Source organism: Chamaea fasciata, unplaced genomic scaffold, assembly GCF_029207755.1.
Source record: "Chamaea fasciata isolate MVZ Bird 193981 ecotype frontalis unplaced genomic scaffold, bChaFas1.0.hap1 SCAF_4, whole genome shotgun sequence".
In the NCBI taxonomy this organism is placed as follows: Eukaryota; Metazoa; Chordata; class Aves; order Passeriformes; family Sylviidae; genus Chamaea; species Chamaea fasciata.
In genome coordinates this window covers 18,199,358-18,226,297 of record NW_027094089.1, presented here as the reverse complement: position 1 = coordinate 18,226,297, position 26,940 = coordinate 18,199,358, and the positions used below count along the sequence as shown (strand labels likewise).

General features: G+C 45.8%; 1 protein-coding gene across 3 annotated transcripts in view; it reads left to right on the top strand.

The window, feature by feature from the left end:
• FAM219A (family with sequence similarity 219 member A) overlaps positions 1–22,738 on the top strand; it is a 99,844-nt gene extending 77,106 nt beyond the window's left edge. For 2 of the 3 annotated variants that reach the window (XM_066180939.1, XM_066180936.1), the window contains exons 3-6: positions 7,945–8,047; positions 11,922–12,002; positions 12,329–12,383; positions 13,531–22,738. In XM_066180939.1, coding sequence (XP_066037036.1) covers positions 7,945–8,047; positions 11,922–12,002; positions 12,329–12,383; positions 13,531–13,689 — 398 coding nt within the window. In that variant the 3' untranslated portion in view covers positions 13,690–22,738. The remainder of the gene's footprint in view (positions 1–7,944; positions 8,048–11,921; positions 12,003–12,328; positions 12,384–13,530) is intronic. The other variant, XM_066180938.1, reaches the window with a different exon arrangement.
• The last annotated feature ends 4,202 nt before the right edge of the window (positions 22,739–26,940 follow it).

Genomic DNA, 26,940 nt, shown 5'->3' with positions numbered 1-26,940 from the left:
TGCCTCGTTACGGTCTGGCATGACTTCAGAAGAGAGGAGAAGAGAGGAGCAGGAACCTTTGAGCTGCCCCAGGTGTAACAATCAGGCCACAATACCGAGCTGTCCCCAAGGGCCACCATGCCCCAGTGATCTGGCGCCAGCCCCAGGTGCCACCCATACAGCTTTCGTAGGTACATCTGGAGCAGTAAAGGGAAGTGTCAGGGCATGCAAAACACAAGGGCTCTCCAACCCTGCTCCAAGACAGTAGAGGCCACTGTCCCTCTGAAACAGAATTCCTGCCAACCTGAATAATGAAAGCTTAATCAGCAGATTGGCTAATCATAAACTTATTAAATAACTAACTGAGCTCTGAGGCCGTGTGTCAAATTTCCAGACTGTGGCAGCCCTGTAGAGGGAGGGATCAGGTCAGTAATCCTGTTAGGGAAGGTTTGCTGTGTGGGACAGCGCCCCAGCTGAGCCAAATACCCAGGACTGGAGCTCATGAATTGAATAGCAGGAAGAGGCCCCCTGAACTGTACATATCCTGTTCTTCTGAAGAGTTTCATAGTAAACAGGCAATTCATCTAGTGAAACAATGCCTGAAGGTCCCCTTCTGGGTAGCAGAGTAACTGGAGGGTAACGTGCCCTCCAAATACACTGCTCACGATTAACTCTCCTTCTTTATCTTTTTCAGGGAAGAAAACAGTAATGTTAACCAGCCTAGTTGCCTGTCTCCATCTGCTTTCATCTTACTAGACAGAAAATACAGAATTTTGTTTGAAATGCTTAGGTTTATAGAAACCAAATGGAGCAGATGATAAAGCAGAATGGATCAAATATACAACATTTTGCTGCTAAATAAAGCCAGAAACATGGCTTGTACTGTCAGCTGCAGTTCAATCCTGGTAAAAAAAGAGACCAAGAGTCCTTTCCAAGCATAATGCCAGAGTCAGCAGGCTGTGAGTCCCTTCTAAGTTCGTGTGCTGCACTATCACTTAGGGCTTTATTTGTTTTGCCTACTGATGGAACTCAACAAGTCATTCTAAGCAGGGCTATCTGCCAGTCAGTAAAGGCTTTCCCAATGTCAACAGATTAAAAATATTTTAATTATTATTTATTATTTTATTACTATTTTAAATCTGTAGTTTATGTAGGCGATGTAACACATGCCCTCTCCCACAGACCAATCTTTAGCATGAAAGTGTGGACATTTGACTAAGTGCCTATGCATTTCAAGCCTACTGATGTCGGACTCTATTTAAGTGGGGTTTTTATACAGATACACTGTATGATGACATCCTGTGTAAACAAATGCTGTGAATATTCAACTAAGCAAGACTGTACTCTTCTAAATACGCATCACATTTAGTTCATGCACCACTAACCTGTGATGTAGGCTCTAATATTACCTCTGTATCTGGAGATTGTGCCTATAGCATAAGTGATGTTTTAAATGAATTGAGCTATTTAAATGAGGAGAGCTAAATTACTCTTAAAAGATTCCCATTTTTGGGGGGGGGGTTTCTCTCTCTTTTTTTTTTTTTTTTTTTTTTTTTTTTCTGTCACATCATTTAGCAAGGTCAAGCAAATGGCTTTGACTTAAACCTGTGTTCAGCTGAGTAAAAATAATAAGGGGGCATTTGTAGAAGTTGTCCCCAGGTGAAGTAAATTAATTCTCTTTGTCCCTTTAAAATACATTAAAAGAGAGCGTAGCTCAGTTTTGTGGATTAGGTCTTTTAGAGATCAGTTTGTAAACAGAAGCTTTTTAGCTGCACTTGTCAGGATGCAAATGCTTCCCTAGATATCTAGCTTTGTTCTTCTGGCTGGCAGGAAAAATACTCTTTGAAAAGTAAATGAAAATACCAAATAAGTCCCTTTCTGAAGGTGAATGTGGAAAATGGAAAAAAATTACATTTAAATATTGCCAGTGCTGTTCATATATTCCAGTTTTGACAGTGATAAATGAAATCCTTATAGGCAATATTTTGCAGCCATTAGGAATAAAAATCTCAATCCTTTAAAATTAAGTGAAAAAGCACATGCTGAATGAGAACAAAATAAGTGCCCTTGTGAAGTAGGAGCTGCGACAATAGATGCCTTTGAAATCAGTACAGAAAGGTGTTGAAAGATGAAGAGAGATTAATTGCTGCCTGCTGCTACGCACTCACAACCTGTCTGCATAAAATGGCTGCAGAGACAGCTCAAGTGGAGGACTGGGAGCAGGAATCCCGGTTCTGTGCTCCCCTGCTGCCACTGATCCTCTACATGGCTTTAAGGTAAACCAGTTATATAGTTTCTGCCAGCAGTATAACACAACTTAATGTTTTACAAAGATGAATCACTATTGTATTAAGCCATGAAGATGTAAAATGCTCTGTGTGTTCAAAATAATGTTGGTTTGGGTTTGTTTTTTTTTACTAAAGTGTACAGCCATGAGATTTTCGTTGCAGGAAATGACCTGCTCTCTTCTGGGGCTAAGCCAAATAGTGGGTAGAAGCAGAGAAGCCATTCCTTCCCATAATCACGTGACGGTCAGAAAAATGAGATGTGGGGCTGGGATAGCATGGCTAGAGAATGAGGATATGCTGCTGGGAACATAAAGCCACTTTTGGAGATGCGTGGTTTAAATAGATGATAGCCTTGGTTGAGACTGGAGCACTCCTTTATATATTCTTCTCTGTCTAAAGAACAGTGATGTTTTGGTGTGTGTTTTCTGAAGGAAAGTGCAAAATAACATCATCCAGGCCCTCAGAAGCCTCTCAGCACAGGCAACATTCTAGCTGAGCATTACCTCAGAATGAGCCCTGCACTGCTGGCATGCAATGCACTGGCTGCTGCTGATAGTAGCTCTCATGCAAGAAGTTAAGGGCTGCATCCTTGAACGAAAGACACAGACATTAACTTTGTAGTCCCTAGGTCATTTACCAGTTCTCGGCCAGGCCTTCCTGGGAGCTGAAAGGAGCTTAAAACCATTCTTAGCCCATTGGTGTTTGTGCCAGTTCTCAGCCACGCCAAAGGCACAGAGCAGCAGCTAGATCAACAGAATGTATGGAAAGGCTGCTATTTGATCTTTAAAACCTGGTCCAAGAGGGACCTTGGAAGACAGATTCATACATCTGTTCTTCCTAGCCAGTTCACACAGCTGGAGTTAGAAACTAGAAAATTGTTTACTATTTTCCCTAAGTTTGTCTGGGTCAGAAAAACAAAATGCTTCAGCTAAGAATACCGCATTTTACCCACCCTGTTGGTGGTTGGGTGACATAGTTGTCTGACCCTTGCTATGTGAACAGTCTTTTCTGAAACCAGTGAAACAATCCTTATTCAGGTGGCCAGTCCTGAATAATCAGTGCCGATGCCTGGCCTGTATCAACCTGAAACAGTATTGCCTGCATTCACAGCAGGGGACTGGCCACAGATAGGTCCTTTTTGATTCTGTGACACCTGTTTGTTTAGTAAAAATCACTTTTCTTTTGCCTTTTTTTTCAATGCAGATAGGTGCAGCCATCAGCTGCACTAATGCCACCCATATGGTCACACTTACACTCCAGGGAGCACTGAGATCGGCATGGTCCTATCACACAACCTTCTAACACCACCCTTTCCATGCAGCTTGCAGGCAAAGCCCAAATTTATGTACGTAACCTGAAATCCTCTCCAAGCAGTGACACAATCCTCACTGGCAAATACTCTCTGTCAGAGTTGAAAAATAGAGAAGGTTTCAGTGTTACCTAGATTCATGCTGATGTCCCCCAGCTAAGCAATGCAAATGAACTGAAATCAAGACTTGGGCTTGAAGAAGCTGTAGACAGTATTTCATTCTTTCTCCTTTCATTTGCTCATGAATCTGTTCATCATTCAGCAGAATTTGAGCAGATGTATTAATTTCATTTAGTGTGTAATTTTAATTCTCAGCCTACTTCAGAAATTAGAATTCATCAGGGAATCACAGTCCTCAGCCTCAGAAACAGTTTAGCTGACTGTGGGGGACGGAGAGAGAAATACATCCCAAAATCTCATCTCATCAACCTTGAAATTTAAAAAATACAGCTCTGTCACACTGGATTAATTTCTCTTTGTCTTGCTGCTGCAGCAAATCCCATGGGTCCACACTGCATTGTCCCCATAGCAGGAAGCTCCATCTTCTCCTGGTCAGGCAGGTTCACAAGCAGTTCAGTTGCAGTCCAGCCAGCAGCTCTCAGCAAAGAGACACGAGCAGTGAGCATCTGCTTGTTCCACCCCACAGTGCAAAGGAGGCAAATCAGCTTCATCTGCCATAAAACAGTGTTTGTGCCAGTCAGGCTGCCTCAGCTGAGGGGGCTGCAGGTAGTCAGGCATAGTGACAGTGTGGCAATAGCATCCTAAACCACTCTCCACCCACCACTGTTTGATCATAGCCAGACTCACCCACTATCTTGGGACAAATGGAAAATGCGGATTTGGGGTGTCTGATTCTCCAAATAGCTCTTCAGCATGACATTCACCAGATTCCTGCATTGTCCGCTTTGCTTCATGTCACAAAAGGAGCAGTTCTGCAGGAGACTCAAGCACATGACTACTTCTGGCATTTCTGGTCTCGGGAAGATAGTAGGCAAAACCAAGGCCACTCCTAGATAGCAACATGCACCAAACAAACTGTTCAGCATTTCATTTATTAAAAAAACAAGGAAATGTTATTAAAACTGGTTATGATTTTGTTTAAATGCTGAAACCAGAGAAATAATTTAAAGAATTCATTCAAGTCTGATTTTTAGTTTAGACACATTTATGTTAAGTCCATTCTGTTTCTCATGCTCCATTACTATTTTCTCTCATCATAAAGCAGCTAGACAGACCCTGGCAGCTGAACAGGTTTAGATTGCACTAAATCATTTCAAGCAGTACTTGAAATCATTCATTAGGGCTGTAGGTGTTCCTGTGATAAGGGGAGAATTCAGCCCCTCTTGACTCTCTCTAAAGAGGCTCCCTGTGGGGGTGTGTGTCACTTGTCAGCATGCAGTCATCTGTCCATCCACCCTCTGACACATCCTGGATCAGGCAGGTGAGTGAATATTGGGACAGGGACAGTTTGCTGAGTGTTTGGCATGCTGGGGCACCTTCTTACTAGTTTTGCAGGCAACTACAGTGGGAGACCATTGCCAGGCACGACACAAGGCTGGGCCACTTGAGGTGCTGATTGTGCCTGCAGCATGCATTTCCTTTGCTCCTTCATGCTTAGGTGTTATCCTTGCCTTACAAAATGCTCCATGGTCTGCTTGGCTGTTATCTTGTCACCAGCAGAGCTTACTTTGAAGCAGCACTTGGAGCATATGCTGAATGGCTCAGATGGAGCTAGCGAGCAGCACAGGCTAGTGTGGGGCTAGCAGGAAAGCAGTGGTTTATTCTTTGAGCAGATGCATTTTCCCTTAAATGATTTTTATGTCATAAGGGACAGAGTATCTCAAAGATGAAGTGACAAGGTGAACAATGAAGGAGGGGCAAGATGTGATTAGCAGATCCAGACGAAAGGCTGTTCCCCATGCTGTTTAGAGCAGTATAGTGGTGTCAAAAGGATCCTGGACCCCCTCCTCACATGCATGCACACACACACACAAACTCGTGCTGATCCACTTGTTCTTCTTCTGACACAACATCCAGGATTAGCTGAAGTGGAACCGGTGCAGCAAAATTCCCCCATGAGTCAGACTGACAGCACAGCTGTCTGTATTCTGCATATTCTCTGCAGAAACAGAAAATTGCCACTTTGCTACACTCAAGCATGGAGACAGGTAGATTGTCTGTGGTGGGGTGACCCTGGCTGGACAGCAGAGGCCAATCAAAGCTTCTCTACCACTCAGCTAGACAGAGGAATGAAAACATAGCAGTAGCATGGGCTTTCCATAGGGTTTCACAGTCTCTTTCAGGCACCCAGCTGCTCTGTTGTGGGGTCCTCCAGGGACTGCAGATGGATCTTGGCTCTGTTAGAGACCTCCATGGGCTGCAGGGGTATCTCACCGTGGGCTGCAGGGGAATCTGTTCTGGTACCTGGAACAGCTCCTCTTCCTGCTTCTGTACTGACCTGGGTGTCTGCAGGGTTGTTTCTAACACACCCTCACTCCTCTCTCTGGCTGCAGTTGTGCAGGATTTTTCCCCTTTCCTAACTGTGTTATCCCAGAGGCTTTACCACCATTACTAATGGGCCCAGCCATGACCAGCACCAGGTCTGTGTTAGAGCCAGCTGGCATTGGCTCTGTTAGACACAGGGAAACATCTAGAAGCTTCTCACAGAACCCGCCTGTGCAACCCTCCACTACCAAAAACTTGCACACAAACCAGATACATCACCCAACACACTGATCCTGCTAATGATAATGTCAAAGGCACACACAAACTGCTTCATGCCCTCCCAGCCTTCTCTGCTCTATCCTACTTCTTGAAGGAAACTTCTGTCTGGAAAATGAGTGAAAAGCCAGAAGGAACCTGGGTGTGGTTAAGCCCCTGTCTGTTTCAGCCTTGCTGGTGTTTCTGATGATTGTACACAAGCCATCACACCTGCACTCACAGTGTATTCAGCCACCTGTAACCATTTCATCAGCATCCTAAAGCACTGGCAGCTTATCTTAGTCGTGTGTATTTGCGATTAGCAGTGGAGCTTGTGATAGAGATGAGTGGAAATTGGGTTGTATTTAGTGTTGTAAGTATTTGCCTCCATAGTCTTGCTTTATCTCTCTCTGAACAGCAAAATTCCCGTGGCCTGCAAAATACCAGCCTTTTATTCTGGAGACAGAGGTAACCAATGCATTTGCAAGTTCCATACTGAGAAATTACTCTGATTTAAGGTTTTGATTTCAATCCTGAATCAGTCTCTTAGTTGCTGAAGCCAGATTGAGTTATTAATCCAATCCTTCTCCTGCCAAGTTCCATTTGCATTTATTCACCTCTGCTGTCAGGAGGAGCAGGTAGGTATGGTTTGTAGGTGTATGTACTCTTGTCTTCATGTTCCTCATCATCACAATATCTAGGCATCTCTGCTGCTTTTTTCTCCCTCAAGAAAGGGAGCCTTGAATGTCTGTCCCCCTGCTCTGACTTGTGAGGAAGGGAAAGTGTTGGCCTGCTTTCAATTTGTACACCATAGAAACATGCTGCTTTTCCACAGTAAGTGGGAAAAGCTGCTTTTCTTCCCAAGAGGAAATAAAATCTGAAAAAAACCAACAACAACAACAACAAAACCTCCAACAACAGAATTCACACATTGTAGGAGAGGCAGAAGCAAAACAAATTCACTATTCAGGTTCCTCAGCAAGCAGTTTGGTACATCTGTTACTCAGGCATGCCACAAAAGTAGTTTCCACTGTTTTCTCACACTCTGGAGAAGTTTTTTTTAAACTGATCTCATTCCTGCCTTACTGACCCCATGCTCAGCTTTTCCATACAATCCTTGCATGTCATTGCATGATGAGATTGGGGCAGTTATCTCAACTTTTGTGGCTAGCTGGTAACTTAACACAACTGATCTTTCACAAAAAAGAAGGAAGGACTTTGAATCAGAAAATTTAATATCAATTTATATGCATCCCTGCGTTCCCATCCCTGCTGGAGGCAGAGCCATATTAGTACAGCACAGTGTTGGGGGCCATGCAGCAACCAGCTACAGACAGGGACAAGGTCTCTGCCTGTTGTCTGCTTCAGCTGGGTTTCATCCAGAAGCTCCAAGACCTTACAGGTTTTGGAGACCAAGATTTTAGTGTGTTGCTGTCAACAGGCTGCTGTGAGTGAAGGTAGATTAGTTTAAGTCCCTGGTGACCTTGGAGAGAGTAGGACGCAGCTCATCTTTGCAGCATCCCCTCCATAAGAGGTGGTGAGCTCATGTCCTTTGCTGTTAATTCTACTGTGCCTTTTGCCACTATCGGGTCTGGGTTTCTTCTTCTTATGGTGGCCTGCTAGGCTGTTGCTCTAATTTTGTTTTTTCCATTCCTATCTCCTATGCAGAGAAGCAGAGGGAGCTGGCTCGGAAGGGCTCCCTGAAGAATGGCAACATGGGAAGCCCAGTTAATCAGCAGCCCAAGAAGAACAATGTGATGGCACGAACAAGGTAAAGGACTGGAAAAGTACTGGCACCTGTGCTCTGAGCTGCAATCCCTAGTTGTCCTGGGATGGTCAAGGACAGTGTTCGTTGCATTTGCCTACTGCCAGCCACACTGCAAGAGCAGGAATGGCCCTTCCTGGAGCTGGTGGGCCCAAATTCTCTGTACTGTGTTGCATCCCAGCCACTGGGCAGATGTAGGGACAGTGAGCCCAGGACCAGTGGTAGTGCAACCTGGAGAAGGCAGAGGCAGCCCAGCAAGGTTAAAATTGGGGTTGATAGAGCCATCCTGCAGGTTCTGAGTAGCCTCAGGTAATACCTAATCCTGCCAGTGCAAGAGGAGCTATGTTGCTTCATGAAACACAAACTGGTTTAGAGCTTAGTTCTGCCTTGGTTGCTTTTGTCACTGTAAGTTCCACTGCTCTTTTTTGATGTTTTGATGGTGACCCATTCTGCTACTGACAGATTTAATGAAGGCTTGTAAATAATCCATCTCTGTGTGTCCTTCTACACACCTCCTCCACCCTTGGAAGAGCACAGTCACATTTGCTGGAGGTGCTTTGGAAGAGCTCTGTAAGAGAGTATTAGGCAGTGCTACAGCCTGCTGTAAACAAAGACATTCTGAGGTGAATATTTTCTTTTAGAGTGTTTTTATTTTTTTCGTGCAGACTTTAGTACACTAATGTATTACTTACCTGTGCTCAGAAGGGCGGAAACCCTGTGAATCCACAGGATTGCATGCTTTGTATGCTGGTAGAAAGGTGGCAGGTTTTAGTGGAGGACCTCACTAAACATGACAGAGGAATCTGCAGAATGCTGGATGTTTACTGATTAATGGGAAAGTTGCCTAGATTACCATATATTAGGTTGAATAGGAGCTGCAGGTCAGAGCCTCTCTATATGCAATGCATCTGGGACATGAGATTTCTTGTTCACACTAATTCCCCAGACCCATAATACTAGCCATAAATCCTAACAAAACCTTGTCAACTTTTAGTTGTAAGCCCCTGAATTAAAGGTGGAATATGCTGCATTGCTTCCTCTCTGTGCTCAGGTATTGAGGCTATATAAAAGAGCCAGACCCTTCATGGTAGCAAGAAATTCAGGAACTCTGCTCAGCTGGGTTTTCCATGCCCACTGTTCCTCCTTATCTTCCAAGTACATTCTGGAAAAACTCATTTTCTTTTGGGAATAGGCTGCAAGCTAGCATTCTGAGGGGAATGGTAGCAGATTTGCTGCTTGAGAGTTTTAGAAACACTGAAATTATTGAAGGAAGATAATAAGGAAGAGAAAATGGGATAAATAGAGGTGTCTACCTGTAACATGAGCGAATTTTCCATGGGGAGATTGTTTCCAAGCTGCTGATGGAAAGAGCAGAGCAGTGACACCTAATGACAAAAGATTTCAAACAGCCAGCTCAGTTTTATTTCAGTTAAGGACATCGAGCACCTCTGAATGGTTCAGTCCATCTTGCCACAGTCAGGGCAACACCAGCAAGGCAGAAATGCCACAAACTTGTTGAAGCAGCTTTACACTGGGTAACAGTTGTAGTATAAAGGGATATATTCCAGGAGGATACAGTGCAAAACTTCCAGATTATGATTTAAGTCTGAACTGTTGGCTTCCTCAGGTCTCTGCAGGAGAATAAGCTAAAGCCATTTTCCCCTTTTTGACAGTTCTGCTCTTCTCATCAAATATGTTTTCCTTTGTGCTTTACCTCTCCTAGTCTCTACTCCACCTCCTCCTTCTTCCCCAAGGTCTCTGTTATTATGCATTATCCCTGTGGATTTCTGACATCCAGCCTCTAGTACAAGGTTGCTTTCACCATTCAGTCCTCTTCTGGGTCAAGGGTGCAGCCAGCCTTACAGGTGAGAGTAATTGGATCCATAACTCTCAGTCTCCCTAAAAACAAATCAAATGTGAATGAGATAGGGGTGATCCTGCATCCTTCCCATCAGCACAGACAGAGCCCACAACACAGTCCACACCACCTGAACACAGTTGGATGCTACAGTCCGTTCAGGGTAGCCTAAACTTGGACCACGTGGACCAACTTCTGTTGCTTCAAGCGTGCAAAAACAGAAAGACAAAGAAGCTTATACTGGGACATCTGCAGACAAAAGCAGTCCACACCACCCGACTTTATTCCAAGGACAGTGGGAAGTGAAAATAAGGACAATCAGGATGTGAGGGGAAGATTTAAATCAGGGGCAGAGACACTATAACAATTTTTGTCTGTTGCAGTTAAATTGAAGATTTTTATTATTATGGAAAAAGACATTTCTCAAGAAGAAGATGTAGTGAGTTTTCATCAAGTAAATATCACCACAGTGTTCTCCTCCTAGATCCCGAGAGTGCTTTGTTCACTGATGATTTAATAACAGCTGTCAGTGAGTATATATGGAGCAGGGACCAGAAAACTGGAGAGTAAAAATGGGATTCAGTACTTCTGATATCTATACAGGCAAACTTGTGCTGCCAAATCACAGCTTCAGTTCCAGACATCTTTTCTTCTTGACTTCCTGCCTACATACCTCAGGAGCAGAAGGACTGTCCCACTTCTGTGAGAAGGGCTGCTGAATTTTGCAGTGGATCCCATTTTCTCCAGTCCCCTGCTGCAGCAGCTTGGAAATTATGTGTCAGGTTTTAAATTAATTTGTTTAACTTATATTTCAATAAACACAGTAAGAAAATATAACTAATTGGGAACCTATATATCTACTTTGTTAGAGGATTTGATATACCTTACTCTCCCTGAGCCTGCCCACTGACAGTGCTTGCCAGGACTTCTTATTTCTAAAATTGTTTATGGCTTGCTGCAATTTTCTATACAGCAGCAGAAAAGCATTTCAGGTAGTTAGAGAGTAGTTGGAACATGGATGAGATGGATTATCATCTTTAGATTTATATTTCTTAAACTCTTAGTGAAGCATCATTGTGCGTCATGGTGTGTTGTTAAAGACCATTTGGGAGAAAACCTGAGTTAAATCATTGAAAGAGGAGATTTTTGTCACTCTTACGTTTCTTACCTGCTCAAGAATCTTACTCCATTTGCTGGGTTTAGTTAATCTTATTTTAAATGTGTATCAAACTATTTTTGCAGTTTTTTGGATGAAATAGCTCTGTTGTGAACAACATACCATTGTATTAACACATTTTCTGTATCCTAGAAGTTCTGAAGCCTGTACTCCATTTCACAAACTCTTCTGGGCAGTTAAAGGTGCAGAGTCATCATCAGCCTTCAGTTAATTTATTTCTGATTAACTGAAAGTCATCAGAAAAAAATGGAATTTTAAAAGTGCTGGTCTGACTAGTTTCTTATGCTGGGCATACCAGCTCAGATTTCTATTACTAAATTTAGGACTGGGACCTCAGAGACCTCAAAAGTGTTGTGTTGCCAAGGTCCTGCATGGGGATTCAGAAAGAGACACCACATGATATCCCTGATGTCCAATAGCAGATCATTGGGATCACTGGGCCTCTGGCTTCCCCTAGCTTTCTTCTCCTCTGTACTTACTGCTGGTGTCAGGTATGCTTGCCAGGAAAAAACAGGCAGCAGAAAAATGAGCAATCTGATATGACAAGCAGTGCTAGCCAAACAGGTTCACCAGAACGAAGCGCAGTGTTCCAATTATTTTTTTTCCTTCCTGGAAGGGGTATGTTCCCAAGGCATGCCCAGTGTTAATCCCTGTGGAATACTGTAGGCTACCCAGAGACACAGTTTGTTCCCTCTGAATTGCACCCATTTAATCATCTTCACCAATATGTGGGGGCTTGCAAAGAAGTGAAATGGGGAAAGCCAACTATCATATAGCTTTACCCTTGGCAGTGTGTGGTGCTGAGCTTTACTGTGTGGTTAATGGACAACATTTAATTATTTCAGGCTCGTCGTTCCCAATAAGGGCTACTCGTCGCTAGACCAGAGTCCAGATGAAAAGCCTCTGGTAGCCCTGGATACAGACAGGTACGCAAAAGGTTAAACAGGTGATATGCATGACAGCTTAAGTTAGTTTTCATGCCAGAGGGCAGCACTCACACTGTTCCCTGTACTGTTTCCTCTGACCTATGCTGTGGTGGGTCTCTCTGTGAGGACAAGTGAGAAGAGCTATGAGAAAAGAGCACTGTGATGGAAAGATCTGAGGGTCACAGATGAAAGCTGCTCTACAGGCTCCCTTGATGTAACTTCTGTGTGCCTCAGGAGCAATCTCATGGCACAAGATAGAACTAAGTGGGGAATACAGGTCTCATCTAACCAATTCCTTCTTTGCTGTATCTTGTACTTCCCTGCAGTGATGATGACTTTGATATGTCCAGATATTCCTCCTCGGGATACTCATCAGCTGAGGTGAGTTACACTTTCTCCTGCCATCCTTGCCATGAATGCAAAAAACAGAGCAGCCAGAAAGTGGCTTAGAATAGCCTTGCACAGGCAGAAATGGCTACACATTTACTAGTGGTATAGATTCTGTGAGTCTGGAAGGCGCCATGGCAGAAACTGTGTCATGTTGCTATCTCCCCGGTGATCCAGTTGGCTCCATATCCTCCCTACCGTGGCACAGAGATCTGCCCATCACCAGTTTTCACAGCTACTTTTGGTTTCACTCAAACTTTCTCTCATTCTGCTTACTCCTGCAGTGACCTATGAGGTTCAAAAGCATCATGTTGTCTGCCATGGCAGCTCAGCAACTGTATGCATGCCAAGGACTCAAATAAAGGATCTGAGGGTGTGGTCTGCTTTCCAGTTATTGGAGTGGTCAGGGTCACCCAATGTGTGTTTACTTGGAGCAAGCAGAAATTCCAGGGAGGACTTGCAGATATGAACTCTTGCCCTTTCAAAGAGAAAAGGCAGGAAGCTCAGGCTTGTTAGTTCCTCTGCATTGTTTCTGAGTTTATTCCCAAACTCTCTCATGAATTTGTTGTTCAGCCTCTGGCTACTGCTTCTGTAGGATTTTGCTAAGGGTGCATCCAGGGTGCTAAGCAGCCATTCTGCCCACAAACTGCTCAGAACTCTTCCCCCTTGTATCTCTTCCTTGGATAAAATACCTCTGAATCCTGGGAAACAGCCAAGAGCAGTGACCATATCAGATTATCTGAGTTTTTTCTGTGCCCTGATGAGGTGTTGTCTGTACAGATCCGGTTAGACAACACTTGAATCTGAGATCACAGAGCAAACTTCACCATCTTCTAACTGCTATGGTGTGCCCCAGACTGAGAGGGAGGACTGCCTATCTGCCAGTAAATATTATTACACTACTTTAACTGAGGCTTGTCCTGAGGGGAAAATTATTCCAGAACAAAGTAGTGTATCTCATTCTAGATATTCCTATTCTGGAGAAGCTAGTACACTCCCCTCACCTGAGGTCAAAAACTAGGACTGTGGGGCAGCTGTTAATGATGGAGAAATACATTCCAGAATAGGGGACCTCTTTCATCTTCTCACTAACAGAAGTAAGAGGTCCCAAGTGTTTGACTGTCTGTCTCTTTGTCTGTAGCAGATCAACCAAGACTTGAACATCCAGCTGCTAAAGGATGGGTACCGGTTAGATGAGATCCCAGATGACGAGGACCTCGACCTAATCCCTCCTAAATCGGTCAACCCTACCTGCATGTGTTGCCAAGCCACCTCCTCCACCGCCTGTCACATCCAGTAATGAGGCTGGCAGGCTGTGATCAGTGCTTTCCACTATAACTGTAAAACTTAACAGCCATTGCTTCCTCCTATGGTAGGACGTGCACCTCTTTGTGTTCATGGAGCCAGGAGAAACCAAAAAATTCATTTTATGATTGGTTGATAACTTATTTTAAACTATGGTAAAACAAAAGAGAAATTGCTCAAAGTGCCAGGCAGTGCCTGGCAGAACTGACTGGTCTGGAGAGCGAATGCAGAGGGGTCCAGAGATACCTCCTTGGTTTGTTTAGGCACTGGGGATATTTTGTAAAGTGTCTTTTTCCAGAATGGGAAAGGTCAGATGGGACTTCAGGTAATCCTGCCCACTGAAACCAATCCATCTGCAAGATTAGGGCAAGTTGGAGGTATCAAACTGTTTTACCAATGAGAGGAAGTCAGTTCTTGAAGCATTCACTAAACCTGTTTCATTTGCATAACCAAAATAATATTTATGACTGGGGCACAAGAATGGGGATGGACCAGGGCATTCTTTCTTATGCCAAGGCTAGCCAGGACTAGCATGACACATTTCATTCACGGTCAAGAAGGACAAGTAGGTGACATTTCACTGTGAGTCAGTACTAGCTAGAGCTGTTGTGTCACATAGCCAATGCAATCTACCCTTAGCGCCACGTTAAATTACCACCAAACACATCAGGTTCGATCTGCAATCCACTCATGCACTTCAAGGATTTGCTCATTGCCCAGGAATACCAACCATACTTGTGACTTCAGTTCAGTCATGTATTCTGACTTCAGCCTGTATTTAATCCCTGTGCGACCCATCTCTTTCCAAAAATCTTAAACTTTGTTCAACTGAGAAGAAATGAATCTTGCATGAGTCAGGACTAGAGATGTACAGCCTGAAAAACAGTGCTGGAAAAGCTAGTTGAGGGAAGTACAATTGAACAGTGCTTCACTCTTGGTATTCTCCTAACAACACTGTGTCTCTGGGTGCCTGTGGGAGAGACTCGTTAATGCTGAAGTCATCAGTGTGGTGGGGTCAGACTTAAGAGGAATTTTCAGCAACAGCTGAGTTATGAACAGCTTCAGCTGAAAGATTCCCATGAGAGGAAACTACTGTTCACCCCCTATCTGCCCACTTGTAGGCTAGACATGGTCCCAGGTCAGGAATAGTTGTGTTTTATTTGGCGCTGGAAAAGTTAGGAAACCTGTTACATTAGCTTGCAGGCCCGAGCTCCCAATTCACCAGAGCAGGCAGGTGATTCAGGAGATTGTTTTGAATGCAGAATCACTTCTGAAATTAGGAAACATGTCTTCTCACTGGCTTCAGCATATGCAAGGGATGGGCTGGCATTTTTCTTGGTGTTGAAATTTTTTGCCACAGGCACGATTCTTTTGTTTTCCCAGCCTTTCAGGGAAAAGGAACGCCTGCCTTGGGTCATCACCTGCTTTTGTAGCCCAGGAAAAGGAAAAAAACTGAGGGCAGTTCTGAACTTCCCATCAGAATTCCTGAGTCACAAAGCAGAGCCTGAGCTGCACCACAACAGACAGATCCCCCCATCTAAAGGAAGCTCAGTCTTTAAGAAGACCTATTCATAATTAGCAGGAGATTTTTTAACATCCTGTACAGTGCAAAGCATGATACCAGCCACAGAGTGAGTGTAAGAGCAGGCACATGAGATTCCCGGACTTACTTACGTGATGGTATTGACAACTTTTAAAGCTGTGCTTGTCCCCTCTACCTAAAACAACATGCTGCCACCCTGGTTCCAGGCCATTGAAGGAGGACTTGAATGGTGCTGTTTGCTGAGCATCCTTACCTCTTCATGCAGAAGTGATGGTTAACTTGCCAACTCCTGTAGAGGTAGCTTTTCTCATCACCTGGTGGTGTTGAGGAGGAGTATTTCCAAAATACAACTCAGGTTGAGGTTAGTAAGTTGTCTGGAGATAGGGGAAGTAGTAGAGTAGAGAGAAAGATAAAAGGGAAAAACATTCCTTAACGAGTCTTTTTTAATGAGGAATGTAGTCAACACCTCATAGAAATACTGTGGTCAAACCAAATCCTATAGGACATGACCAAGACTCTAAAAATCTTCACTTCTCTGGAGAGAGTCTTTGCAGTTCAGCACTGGTATAATGGCATGTTTTCATCACATTTATCCTCCTGGGTTAGTCTCTGTGCCTTCCAGCCAGGCTGCATATGCTCAGCTTTTCCCACAGCCCTTGCTCAGGAGCTCGGAGCATTTTGGAATGCCTGCTAGAGCAACAAGCCATCTCTTCAGCTGGGACAGCCACTGGGGGCTGCACATCCCACTGGTCTCCATCATGGTGCCATCATAGAATCATGCCATCATCTAGGTTCAAAAACACCCTTAAGACCACTGAGTCCAGCTATAACCAAGCACTGTCCTGTTCAGTCTAGGATAGAATGAGGCTTGCTCTTCTCACTAAGAGTTAACACCTTTCCTCTGAGGGACAGACTTCCACTTAGTGGACTTGGTAGTGCTGGATTAACAGTTGGATTCTGTGATTTTAAAGGTCTTTTCCAATTTGAATGATTCTATGACACCCACTGTCCCATGGCACCATGACCAAGTCCTTTTATTGCCCCTGTTGCTGGTTTTTGCTTGCCGTGTGCCCTGAGACATTCCCCAACCCTGCAACTGCCTTCAGCCCTTTGCATTTTGTGATGAGCATCTGCTCCTAGCACAACCCTTTAGGGAGGGAGAGAGATTAATTCAGATGTTCCACCTGGTGCTTTCTCCAAATACAAACCGAAGCACAACTCAAGTGTTTTTGCCTGTGTGCAGAAGGAGTTGGTTGCCGAAATAGTTGGTTTGGCATGACAGTACAGGACCATAAAATGGCAATTTTTTGGCTTCTCCTCTCTATGCTTTGTGTTCATATATTTTATTAGGGGGATAATGTAGAAAGTGTGGGGAAAAGTGGTTACCTGTGTAGGGTCATTATCAGAAAGGCTGAGTGGCTTAAGGCAATGCACATGTGGCTGTCATAGGAAACTGAACACTAACACTTCTGAACTGCAGCCCCTTCAGCAGATTATGACCATGCAGCATGTTTGTTGGCTCTTTCTGGAATATTGAGGACTGCCCATTGGTATGTATCAACACAAATAAGGCTGGTTTCCCCTGTCTGGACTCATGTTCATACCTTTGCTTAAGCCAGCAGGTTTTGTGTATGCCCTCAGAGTCACAGAATGCATAAGGCTGGAAGGACCCACAGTGGGATCATCCTATCCAGCCTTTCTGCTCAAGCAGCCCTTCAGGGTCTTGAGGTTGGAGGTTATGCTGTGGTGATTTCCTGGGAAGGTGTGGAGGTAGATCGCTATCCTGGCACTGCTCTCCTTGGACCAGTCTCTGCCACCATGGCCAGAAGAAGACAGAAGACAAGAGCACAGACTCTGACTCTCTGTCACAGCATTTCTACAAAATCTACAGAGCTTCTGGGTGCTCTCCTAAATGCAGATGGCATGGAAGAAAGAAAATTGCTCCTTCCTCCAGTCTTCGCACCATACAAGATGGCCCTCTCAGGCCACATTTTCAATCCAAATTGTACAGAAAACCAAGGGGTGGAATACCATGGAGTATGAAATGCTACATCACTGTCTACCTAAATTACCACACAAACAAGATTTAAGGATATTGATGCTGGTGCCTCCACAAAGGAATTTGCATTTGATGCCTCCTAAATCCAGACTGGGTTTTTTGTTAGGATTTTATGTAATGCCAGTCACCAAATTATGTGAGTTTCAGCAAATCCTTTTCTTTTGTCAGATGTTAATCTGATAAAATATCAACTAGTATCCTTTAATGTGAGCTGGATTTGAACTCTACAGTCTCAGCACTCTGTTCTGTCTCTCTTGTTTGCAAACTCCACATTTCCAGATGTCTTTGGGAGGAAGAACATCCTCCTAGTCATGAGGAAGGCCTATAGATGGCGTGGTCATGTCTGCTTTTCTGGTGTTTGTAAATAAACTTTGGCTGAAAGAAGGCTGATGCCCATCCTGAAGGCTCATTTGATATGTTACCAGACACATCTTGAATTCAATCCTTGGAAGAGCCACCAGGTGATATGTGACATTACTGCATGTCTGTCCTTAACATGTGTGCTTGACCATTGGATCTTCTGTGCTCTTCTGGTTGTCCTGCCTGCAGATGCCTTGCAACTGCAAAAGCAGGTGACCATTCCTGCTGCAAGGACTTTGAAAGGGACTTCAGGACAGCTTCCCCACAGACAAGATAGACTCAGCTCCTTCTGGTTTGTTTCACCAGCTCTTGTCCCAAAAGGAGGCACCCACTGTGTTCAGCAGTTTGCTGGCTGATACACAGGTCTGCAATCCTGAGTAAAATCCTTTCCTTTCCGTGCACAGTCTGATCCTGGGCTGACCTGCAGGCTGTACAGGAGAATGCAGGAGGCTTGAAAAATGCAGTACTCTGTGTGTGTCTCAACAGAAACATGAAGATGCTTTTGAAGAAAGGAAGGAAGGACCCAGCTGGGCAACAGATAGAAAACAGGAAAAGGAAAACAAGCAATAACTAGAAAGATTGCCAAGTGCTGTTTTGGCCTAGGGCAGATCCCAGTTGTCCGAGTTGACCTGTCTCAGTGCAGTGCTGATGCCAGCAGGGAGCAAAGCTTGCTTTCAGATGTACACACCAGAAACACCCTGTCCCTGAGCTGGCACTGCAGCCTAACACAGCCCTGGCAGGTCTGCTGGACTGTTAGAGCACAGAAATGAGATCTGGGGTCCTTGCTGCTGTTGGTATTTGCTCTAACCTCAGGGAAGTCACATCCCTTCTTGATGTCCATTCCCTTCTGGAGCAAATGGGAGAAATCTGCCTTCCCATAGTGCTACCGCCATCCTGCATGGATACTGCCAAATGTGAGAGGCACCATTGAAAGGACAGTTCTGCAAGCAAGATGTAAATACCATGCTATAGAAATTTAATTTTCAAAGTACTACTCTGCTTTCCCTCTGTTTACCATCTTCTGATGTTCCTCACACATGCCAGAAGGCAGCAGGGTGGAGGTTAGTACAGAAGTTAAACATCTTTGGAGAAAGATGTTTGTCAAGAATATGTTACCCAATTATTTGGCAGCTAACTCTTGCACAACTGGCTTCTGAGTTTGCCTGCTCCCAGGGGGAACATGTACAGAGATTTGGTGGCCCAACAGCACCATCCACTAATAGCAAAATTATGGAATTCAGGAGTGCAGTAGTGATTTAGGAATTTGGGATGGCGAATAGTGATGAAAGGGAACAGAGGATTGAAAGGGTCATTTTTGGGATATTCTCATGGCAGTTTCATGCTCTTGCTTCTAGCAGCCATATGATCTTCTTACCCTTTAGACTGGTGGTTCTGCCTGGACTCCTCCTTTGCTTTCCCATTCTCACTTAAAATCCACCTAGGGTATTGCCATTCTTACCTAGAATGCTGTAGGCTTTGGCACCTGGCTGCTGCTTGGCTCAGCAAGCTTGGGCTGCATGTTCAAAAGCAACATCTACATAGAGGAGTAGTGCCACAGGGCCAGCTGGGAAGGCATGGAAAGGTCTTCCTTTTAAGCTGCTTTTCACCTCTAGGCATACTTGTCTCTTTCTTTTAAGGCTCAGTTGTGAGAGGGGTTGCTCCAAACTACACCTCATCAGACAAACCCACCTTTGTTAGAGAACCACACAACACCTGAAGCAGAAGGGTCAGGAATTTAGCATAAAGAGAGATTTTTGGGATCATCTACAGGCCTGGGATCATCTACAGGAGGTCAGTGGAGGTTTCTCATAGGGGTTGTGGTCCATATTTTAACTTCCTGTATTATGCAGCTGAGCTGCCGCATTTCTTCCAAAAAATTACAGCTACATCCCTTCCTTTGCCCCACTTGATATTGCTGGCAGTCCTAGGATGACAGCAGCTGAACACTGCCTGAGTGCATCTTTAACAGCTTGCTGGGGAGGCAGAGGCTGGGAGTGACTGAGATCACACAGAGCACAGCCCCATGGCCCACGCAAGCATGCAGCAAACTGTCACCAAGCAGCACAAACAACTGGCAGAACAGATTGCAGTTTTCCCTGGTGCCTGTGGAGAGCAGCTTTTCCCATTGCTTTAAAGACCCATTTGCCACTGGTGGTGACCTTGAGCCTTTTGCTTTCTCTAAAAAGCTGCTCCAGCAAAAGATGGATTTGCTCCTGGAGGGTGCCCACCTCACTGATGATGCTTGGCCTGTGGAGGTATTTCCATAATAACAAATGGTGATACAGGTGGTGGGATTGGATCACGGAGTGGAAGGTACAGAAGAAACCTCATTAAAATGTGACTGTTTCAGACTGTCACTGGAAAGCAGTGCAGTAGGCACCAGGAAAAGAAAAGGCTACTGAAAGGCCATGCTAAGTCCAATAGCTGCTGAAATATTTACCCTCCCAGAGCAGGATTTCTCCCCTAGCTTCCCATGCCACTGTCCCAGGTAAGCTCCCTTGGGAAGCACTGCTCTTCACCCAGGCTGCCTTTTTGCTTTTGCAACCTAAATAAGCTGCAACTCCATTTGGAACCCACCTTCCTCAAGCTTCTGTGATTGGGGAGACACAGTTTGTTGAGAGATGTAATACAGACACATGGAAAGAGCTGAAAAATTTGGGCAAGCACTCTTCATGACAGACCTTCATATCCACCCCCAGTTCACAGATTTATTTGTTCAGTCTCTTTGCATGAAGAAGCTGCTGTAGCAGCTGTGTTCAACTTGTGGCTGCCTCTGTCCTAAGACAAACCCCAAGCAAAAGTCAGGCCAGCTGTAGGTCAGTGAACATGATGGGGTGAGAATCAGACAGGAGGCTAGGATTTCTCTTCACCCACATGAAGGCTATGGGGTTGAGGATTCACCAGGTTTGTGCAAAACCTGGTGAGATCCAGCCTGCCAAGCCGGATACCTTCACCCTCCTCCTGGCCTCAGTGCTATGGGTCCAGGTCTGCAGAGCAGGTCCCAGACCTACCAGCCCACATGCCTCTGGTGTGGGCTGGAGTCCTGCAGCAGAGGCCTTACAGGGGAGCCTGTTATCTCTGCTCTTGCTGCACTGGGGCAGGGTGCTGTGAGACACTGGTGGGGCTGTAGTTCTGCTGGAAGAAAGACTGTGGTGGAGCATGAAGTCTTTGCAGGGGAGACAATTCAGAAAGTTGGGTTTTTCCCTTCCCCTTTTTGCACTTTTAAAACCCTTTTTACTCCTTCCACAGAAGTTATTGAACCTTCAGTTTAATAAGGGAGATGAGCTGCCATTAAATACGTTTCTGAAGGGTCTGAAAGCAGGTGCTGGCTGGCATGCAGAGCTGGTCTGTTCCTGACGTGATTTCCGGACTTCATTGTCCAACCTGTAGCAGAGTCACCCCATGAGCTGGGCAAGGACTGGGGTGGGAGGGTCAGCACTGGCCATTATGCCAAACAGCCATGGCTTCCCAAACTGAAGAAGAATCAGACCAGGAAATGGGGGAAGGAGCAACCGCAGTAGAAAGATAGCTAGTTGTCACAAGGAATCTTGAGTATCCGTGTCCAGTGGTTAGTCCTAGAATTGCAAGCCTTGTTATATTGCACACACGTCCTCCTTCCACTCTCCTCTTCTCAAAGCAGCTGTCGCCTTTCTTCCCCCTGCCCCATGCACTAGTGATGAGCATCAGAGGCAGTTGCACCAAAGTGATTCTCAGCCCAGTTCTTCATCCCACTTTCCCACCCAAACCCAAGGCAACCCGGACAGTAGTTGGCCTTCACGAGTCTAGTAATTCCAGTTGGGTTTCCTTCCGTATGTTTCATGGCTTCCTTCCCATGCATTCTAGCAGGGCAGTACAGGAGGCTCTGACCATGTCCCAGGAAGTTTCTTTGCCCCCAGCAGCACCTTGCAGACATGCACCTTACTGGGAATGTACTGGGTTGATGCTGGTGAGATCTGGCACTGCCGATCTTGAATGGGTGGCAGCTGATGGGGATCCACCCAAGGAAGTTGGCAGAAAGTGGCTACTGTCCCTTTCCTTTTCTTTTTTGAGGGAGAGAGGGATTTTTTTGGCATTACAATTATTGTCCATCTTCCAGTGGCCAAGTTCTGGGCTGCATTAATAATTGGGGTTCATTGGCTGTCCAGGCAGGTGTGAAGCTCTGCACCAACTTTAACAGCAAATGTCATGGCTGTAACCAGAGCCTATGTACAGGATGGGTTACTTCCATGCTGGCAAAGTACTTTCAGCAGGCTCCAGATGGACACTTCTGGCAGACAGAGAAACAGCACTCCTCCAAGTCCAGATCAAATGTGCACTTCCATTTTGTGTCCTCAGCATGGAAAAAAATCAACCTAAGTAAATGCCTTTCAGGTCTCCATTCCCCGTGTGGTGCCTGGTGCCCCAGGGAAGGGGGTGGTGGGAAGCATTTCAGGGTCACCAAAAGCAAGATCCTTTTTGGATTTATTTAATGGAAATACATTTCAGGATGGGAAACCTCCCAACCTTTGTGTTAATCTCAAGAGCAGGAGATGAATTTCTGGCTGTCCTTGCATATAGTGAAATATAGCTGAAACAGCCAAACGCAAATAGAGTTAAATGTAGGGTTTGACCTGAATAACCTTTTAATTAGGAAGATAAATTTGTTGTAGCTTGACCTTAGTCCTTGTTAGGAACCTGCTAATCATTTGACATGCAGAGTGTATTAATGCTGCACTTAACTTGGCCATTGTTTTTTTTATCTGATTTTGGGAGTTTTTTCACTCCCGAAGCATCAGTCTGCATCTTGTATGGGTTTTCTTTTGTTTCTTTTTCTCCCATTAAGATCATGTAGCACACTGTTGTACTTTTGTTCCCGTCTGTGTAGAGTATTGCCTTAAACAGATAGTTGTGTTATGGTTTGTTTTGGATTTTCTCTTTTCTACCATCAGTTTTATGCATTAATTTATTTTAAAATGTGGGGGTTTTTTTTGAAGACATGAAGAACGTGTATAATATTTTTTTTAACATTTCCATTGCAGTATTTATCATTGTTACTGGTTGTGTGTAGTGTAACGGAATTAATGATATTAAAAAGCATACATATGAAAACCAGCCTGACAGCCTCTTTTTTCATTGGAGCAAAGCAGGGTGAGGGGGTGTGGACTGCACCAGCTCCTCTGAGCTCCCAGCAGTCACAGATACTGAAACCAGGGGTGCAGCCTTCATGCCATGGCCCGCTTGGTCCCAGAAACAGCAGCTGCTGAGACCTGTGTGAATGGCAGAGGTAAATATTCCAGGACTGGCCACCAGTGTTTGGGAAACACAAGTCCCCAGGGCAGCAGGAAGGCACACAAGGCTGGACCCAGCCTCTGCATCTGGTCTGTGCGAAGCTGAAAGAACTGTTGCATCTGTACAACATCAGAGGGTACAGATAGGGTAAAATAACCTTTTCTCCAGCCTTGCCCCTCAAAGCTGTTGGCACAGCAGCCAAGCCCTGATTTTAAAGTCCAATACCAACAGCTGGAAAACTTGTGGACCACCAGGGATAGAAGACAGCCATGGAGGCCAGCAGATCACGCTGGCAACAAAGCTGGTGCAGGATTAGTAACCCCACAACTGAGAGGCTTGGATTCCACCTCTGCACAGTGGTGCTCCCCATACCTGTGCCCTAGGTAGCTGCAAAGCCAGGAGCTGGGGCAGGGGTAGGCACTCCAGTGTCCACTTTCCTCTCCCAGACTCCTTGGAGAGGATGGGGCTGATGGAGAGCCTAAACCTGGCTCAACAGAGACCAGTAGGGTGTGAAAATTAAGGGCAGCTTGTTTGTTTCTTTTCTAAGGGCACATAATTCACTTTTGCTCAGACCCACTCAGGTGTTCCAGTTGTCCAGCAGTAAACCAGGCAGGGGTCTGCAGTCCTTCAAGAGCACAGGTTGGCATCCCCCCTGCTAAGATGGGTGTGGGTCTGCACCCATGGATCTGCCAAAATGAAGCAGCAGAGGGGATGGAACAGAGAGCACAGCAGGGCTCTGAGTGGGTAGTGTGTTACAGGCCACACCGGAGCAGGGCTTGGCTTGTCCCCATCCCTGCAGGGGCATCTCTGCTCAACTCCCCAGCTCTGGAGAAAGCAAACCCAGTTCATGCTGCTCCCACTCTGGCATTACCTAGCTGTCTCTGGACTGAGGATGAGGATTGCTCACTCTGGTTACAGAGACCATTACTCGGGATGAAACAGCAAACAAGGCATACAGGATCACCCAAATCCAGCTTTTAATTAGAAAGGGGAGGCAGGTAAATGCTCCGGGAGGAGGAAAACTTTGGAGTTTCAACACCTACACAGTTGCAGGTGTAGGAGGGTAGCACAAGGACTCAGAGGGTGCCTCACTGTAACTCTGTAGTGAGACAGTGTCATGCTCCCTGACTGGGAAAGTGTTCCACACCCCATGGCATGCACCTGCTGACTTTTCCCCTGGAGCTGCATCCTACTGTGGCTTTGGTCTCTTAGAGCTGGCAGTCACCAGCAGAAGCTCTGACATGTCAGCCCGGTCCATGGATAGATTTCAGAGTGTGCCAGGCACCGGGTCTTCTGAAGAAGGGAAACTGAGGCAGTGACAGGGTTCATGCCAGGCTACTGTGTGACATGGTGATGATGGAGTTGCTCTGAGAGCTGCTGTTAACACAGTTCCCAAACTCAGATGAGTTCTGGCTGGTGGGTCTTCCATGCCAGGGGACCATGTGAAGGGCTGGGGAGAGTTCTGAGCACTGAAAAATCCCTCCCAGCCCTGGTCCTGCAGGAGGAGTGATCCCTGAGCTGAGGCACCACTCAAAGGGTGTCTCTGGGACACAGCTTTCCCCTCACCGGCTAAGGTCACCGGCACTGAGGCAAAGCTCACTGCAAACCAGCTCATCTCCTGCAGCCTCATTATCATGTGCATTGTAATGAGGGAGCAAGCAGAGGGCATAGAGAGGGACATTACCACTGTGCAGGACAGAAATAATGCATGCTACCAACCAGGACACCAGTCTGCTCCATGAAACCCAGCCCTCTCAAGCCTTGCCAGCTGTAGGATATTGGTACAGTCCTCTAACTCCCTTCCTAACCTCTGCTTGCCCCATTCCTGGTAGTCCCAGTGCATTCACCCCATCTCCCACTGGGCAAAGTGCTCAAATGTGGACACCCTGGGTGCAAAAGCAGAGGAGTCAGTGATGCCATCCTCTGTCCCATGATTTTGGGTGAGTTGGAAACTTGAGGAGAGGATCACAGCACTGCTATGACCCCCAAAGGAGGCTTGATGCTCAGATCTCCAGCTGCATTACCAGCATTAGATCCTGCCAAGTAATGGGTTTCACCATGTGTCCCAGCAGCCATGAAGGCAGATGCTGCCAAATGGAATTCTTCCCACTCCCTACTGTCTGTAGGGATTAACAATGCCCCCATTACAAAATCCATTGAGCCAAGGACAGCCCAAGCAGCTGATTGAGGTGGCAATGCAGGAGCACTACAGGAGCACTACAGGAGCACCATCAACCATCAACCCCACTGCCCATTGGCCTGAGAGGAACTGCCTGTCCAGCTCCAAAAGTTCTGCCAAGGTGCCAGCTGTCCTTCTGTGTCATAGAGACCACATCTCCATGGGGTCAGGGGTCTGATGGTGCTGGCAGCGGGTCTGTTCATCGTCTCTTTGTATCTTGTGTCCTCGCAGTGCCAAAGGGATGCTCTCTCAGTGTATGTACTTGTGGCTTTGCCATGGCCATCCATCTCCTTCCCTGGACTGAGACTGTCCCTGTCCCAGGGATGTCTGCACATCCTGAGGGTTTTGACTTCCAGTGGCCCATAAATATCCCCTGGTAGTAAGTGCTGCCTGGGGAATACTCTCCTGGTGCCCCATAGTCCTCAGGAACCTCTATGACACATCCTTTAAAACGCCCGATTTAGTGCCAGGACAGTTGTTTGTATGCATGGTCTCATCCAGCCATGCTTGGGACTGCACAACACCTGAAATCCTGCTAGCATCGCTGAGCTTGACTTGGATGTAGCTTAGCATCTCCCAGATTTTGGGGTCACATCAGTGTTTTTTGAGCTGCTCTTGTATTTTCTGTTGTCATTGTGCGCTCTGCTTACCAAGAACATGTTCCCTGGCCACACTGTTTGTTCTGCAGTAATCAGCCCTGTCCTTCACCCACCGCAGGTCTGGCAACACCTTTTAATCCCCACATGTTTACCTTTAGGATGCCCTTGTTGCTGAAGCAGCTTTTCTCAAAAGTACTTGAACAGTATTCAAAAGTTTTTAAACAGTATCCTTTCTGCCCCGGGCAGAGGGCAGAAAAGATACTGTTCAACCAGCACAGTCATCATTCTGTTACTGCATCAAATCCCCGTGGGCCAAAATCAGGTGTGAGACTAAGCAGAAAACGTGATTGGCTTTAAATTCTTGAGTTTAGAAACTAAAACCAAGCAACAACAAGAATAAACAGGGAGCACTAGATTCCCCATATTTGTCCCTATGCCTGAGTCTCAGAGAGAAGTTTCTCAAGGTCTTCTCCACTGAGAAACAAGAGTGTTTTCCTCCATTGGCATGGGTCTGGTAACAAGGATTTTAGCAAAATGACCATACAAGAAAGAGTGGTGTTTGCAGGCAGGGAGAACCACTGGAAATGGCTCACTGAGATCCCAAAGCCAGGGTACATTAGTTTATCTCAAAGGCTTACTTTGCCCCACAGCACTGATGAAGTGCAAAGCTGGTCTTTCATTAAAACTGGCTTGGGCCAGTTGTTTCCCTCAGACCTTTTCCCACAGTCTGGGGAAGTTCCTGGGAAGGGTGGAGAAACTTCATTGACTGCTGGTTTGGTGGGCATTTTAACAGCCCTTAAAGGCTGGTGCTCTCCCACCAGGCACAAGCTGGAGACCAACAAAGCATGCAAGGGAAAGCTCTCAGAGCATAGTAACACAGCCAAAAATAGAAGCAGTCATTGACACCCGTGTTTGTCAGCTTCATGCTGGGCTGCTGAGGACGTGCTTGCTTTTGGCAAGTTGTCCTGGAAGAATTGCCATCCATCTGGGATACTGAGCACTGACACAGGCTAAATAAGGAGGGGTACTTTGAAAGCAGCACATAATTAATGAAGGCGTGAAATGCCCTTGTCTGACTATGATCTGAGAGAACAGTGCTAGGGGACACCACCACCCGGGCTCCTCCATCTCTGCTGCTGATCATAAAGGCACGGCATGTGGTCCTCACAGTGGGGGGATGCTCCAGCAAAGAGCTGTCTGGGGACCCACATTCCAGCCTGGCAGCAACCAAGAGTACC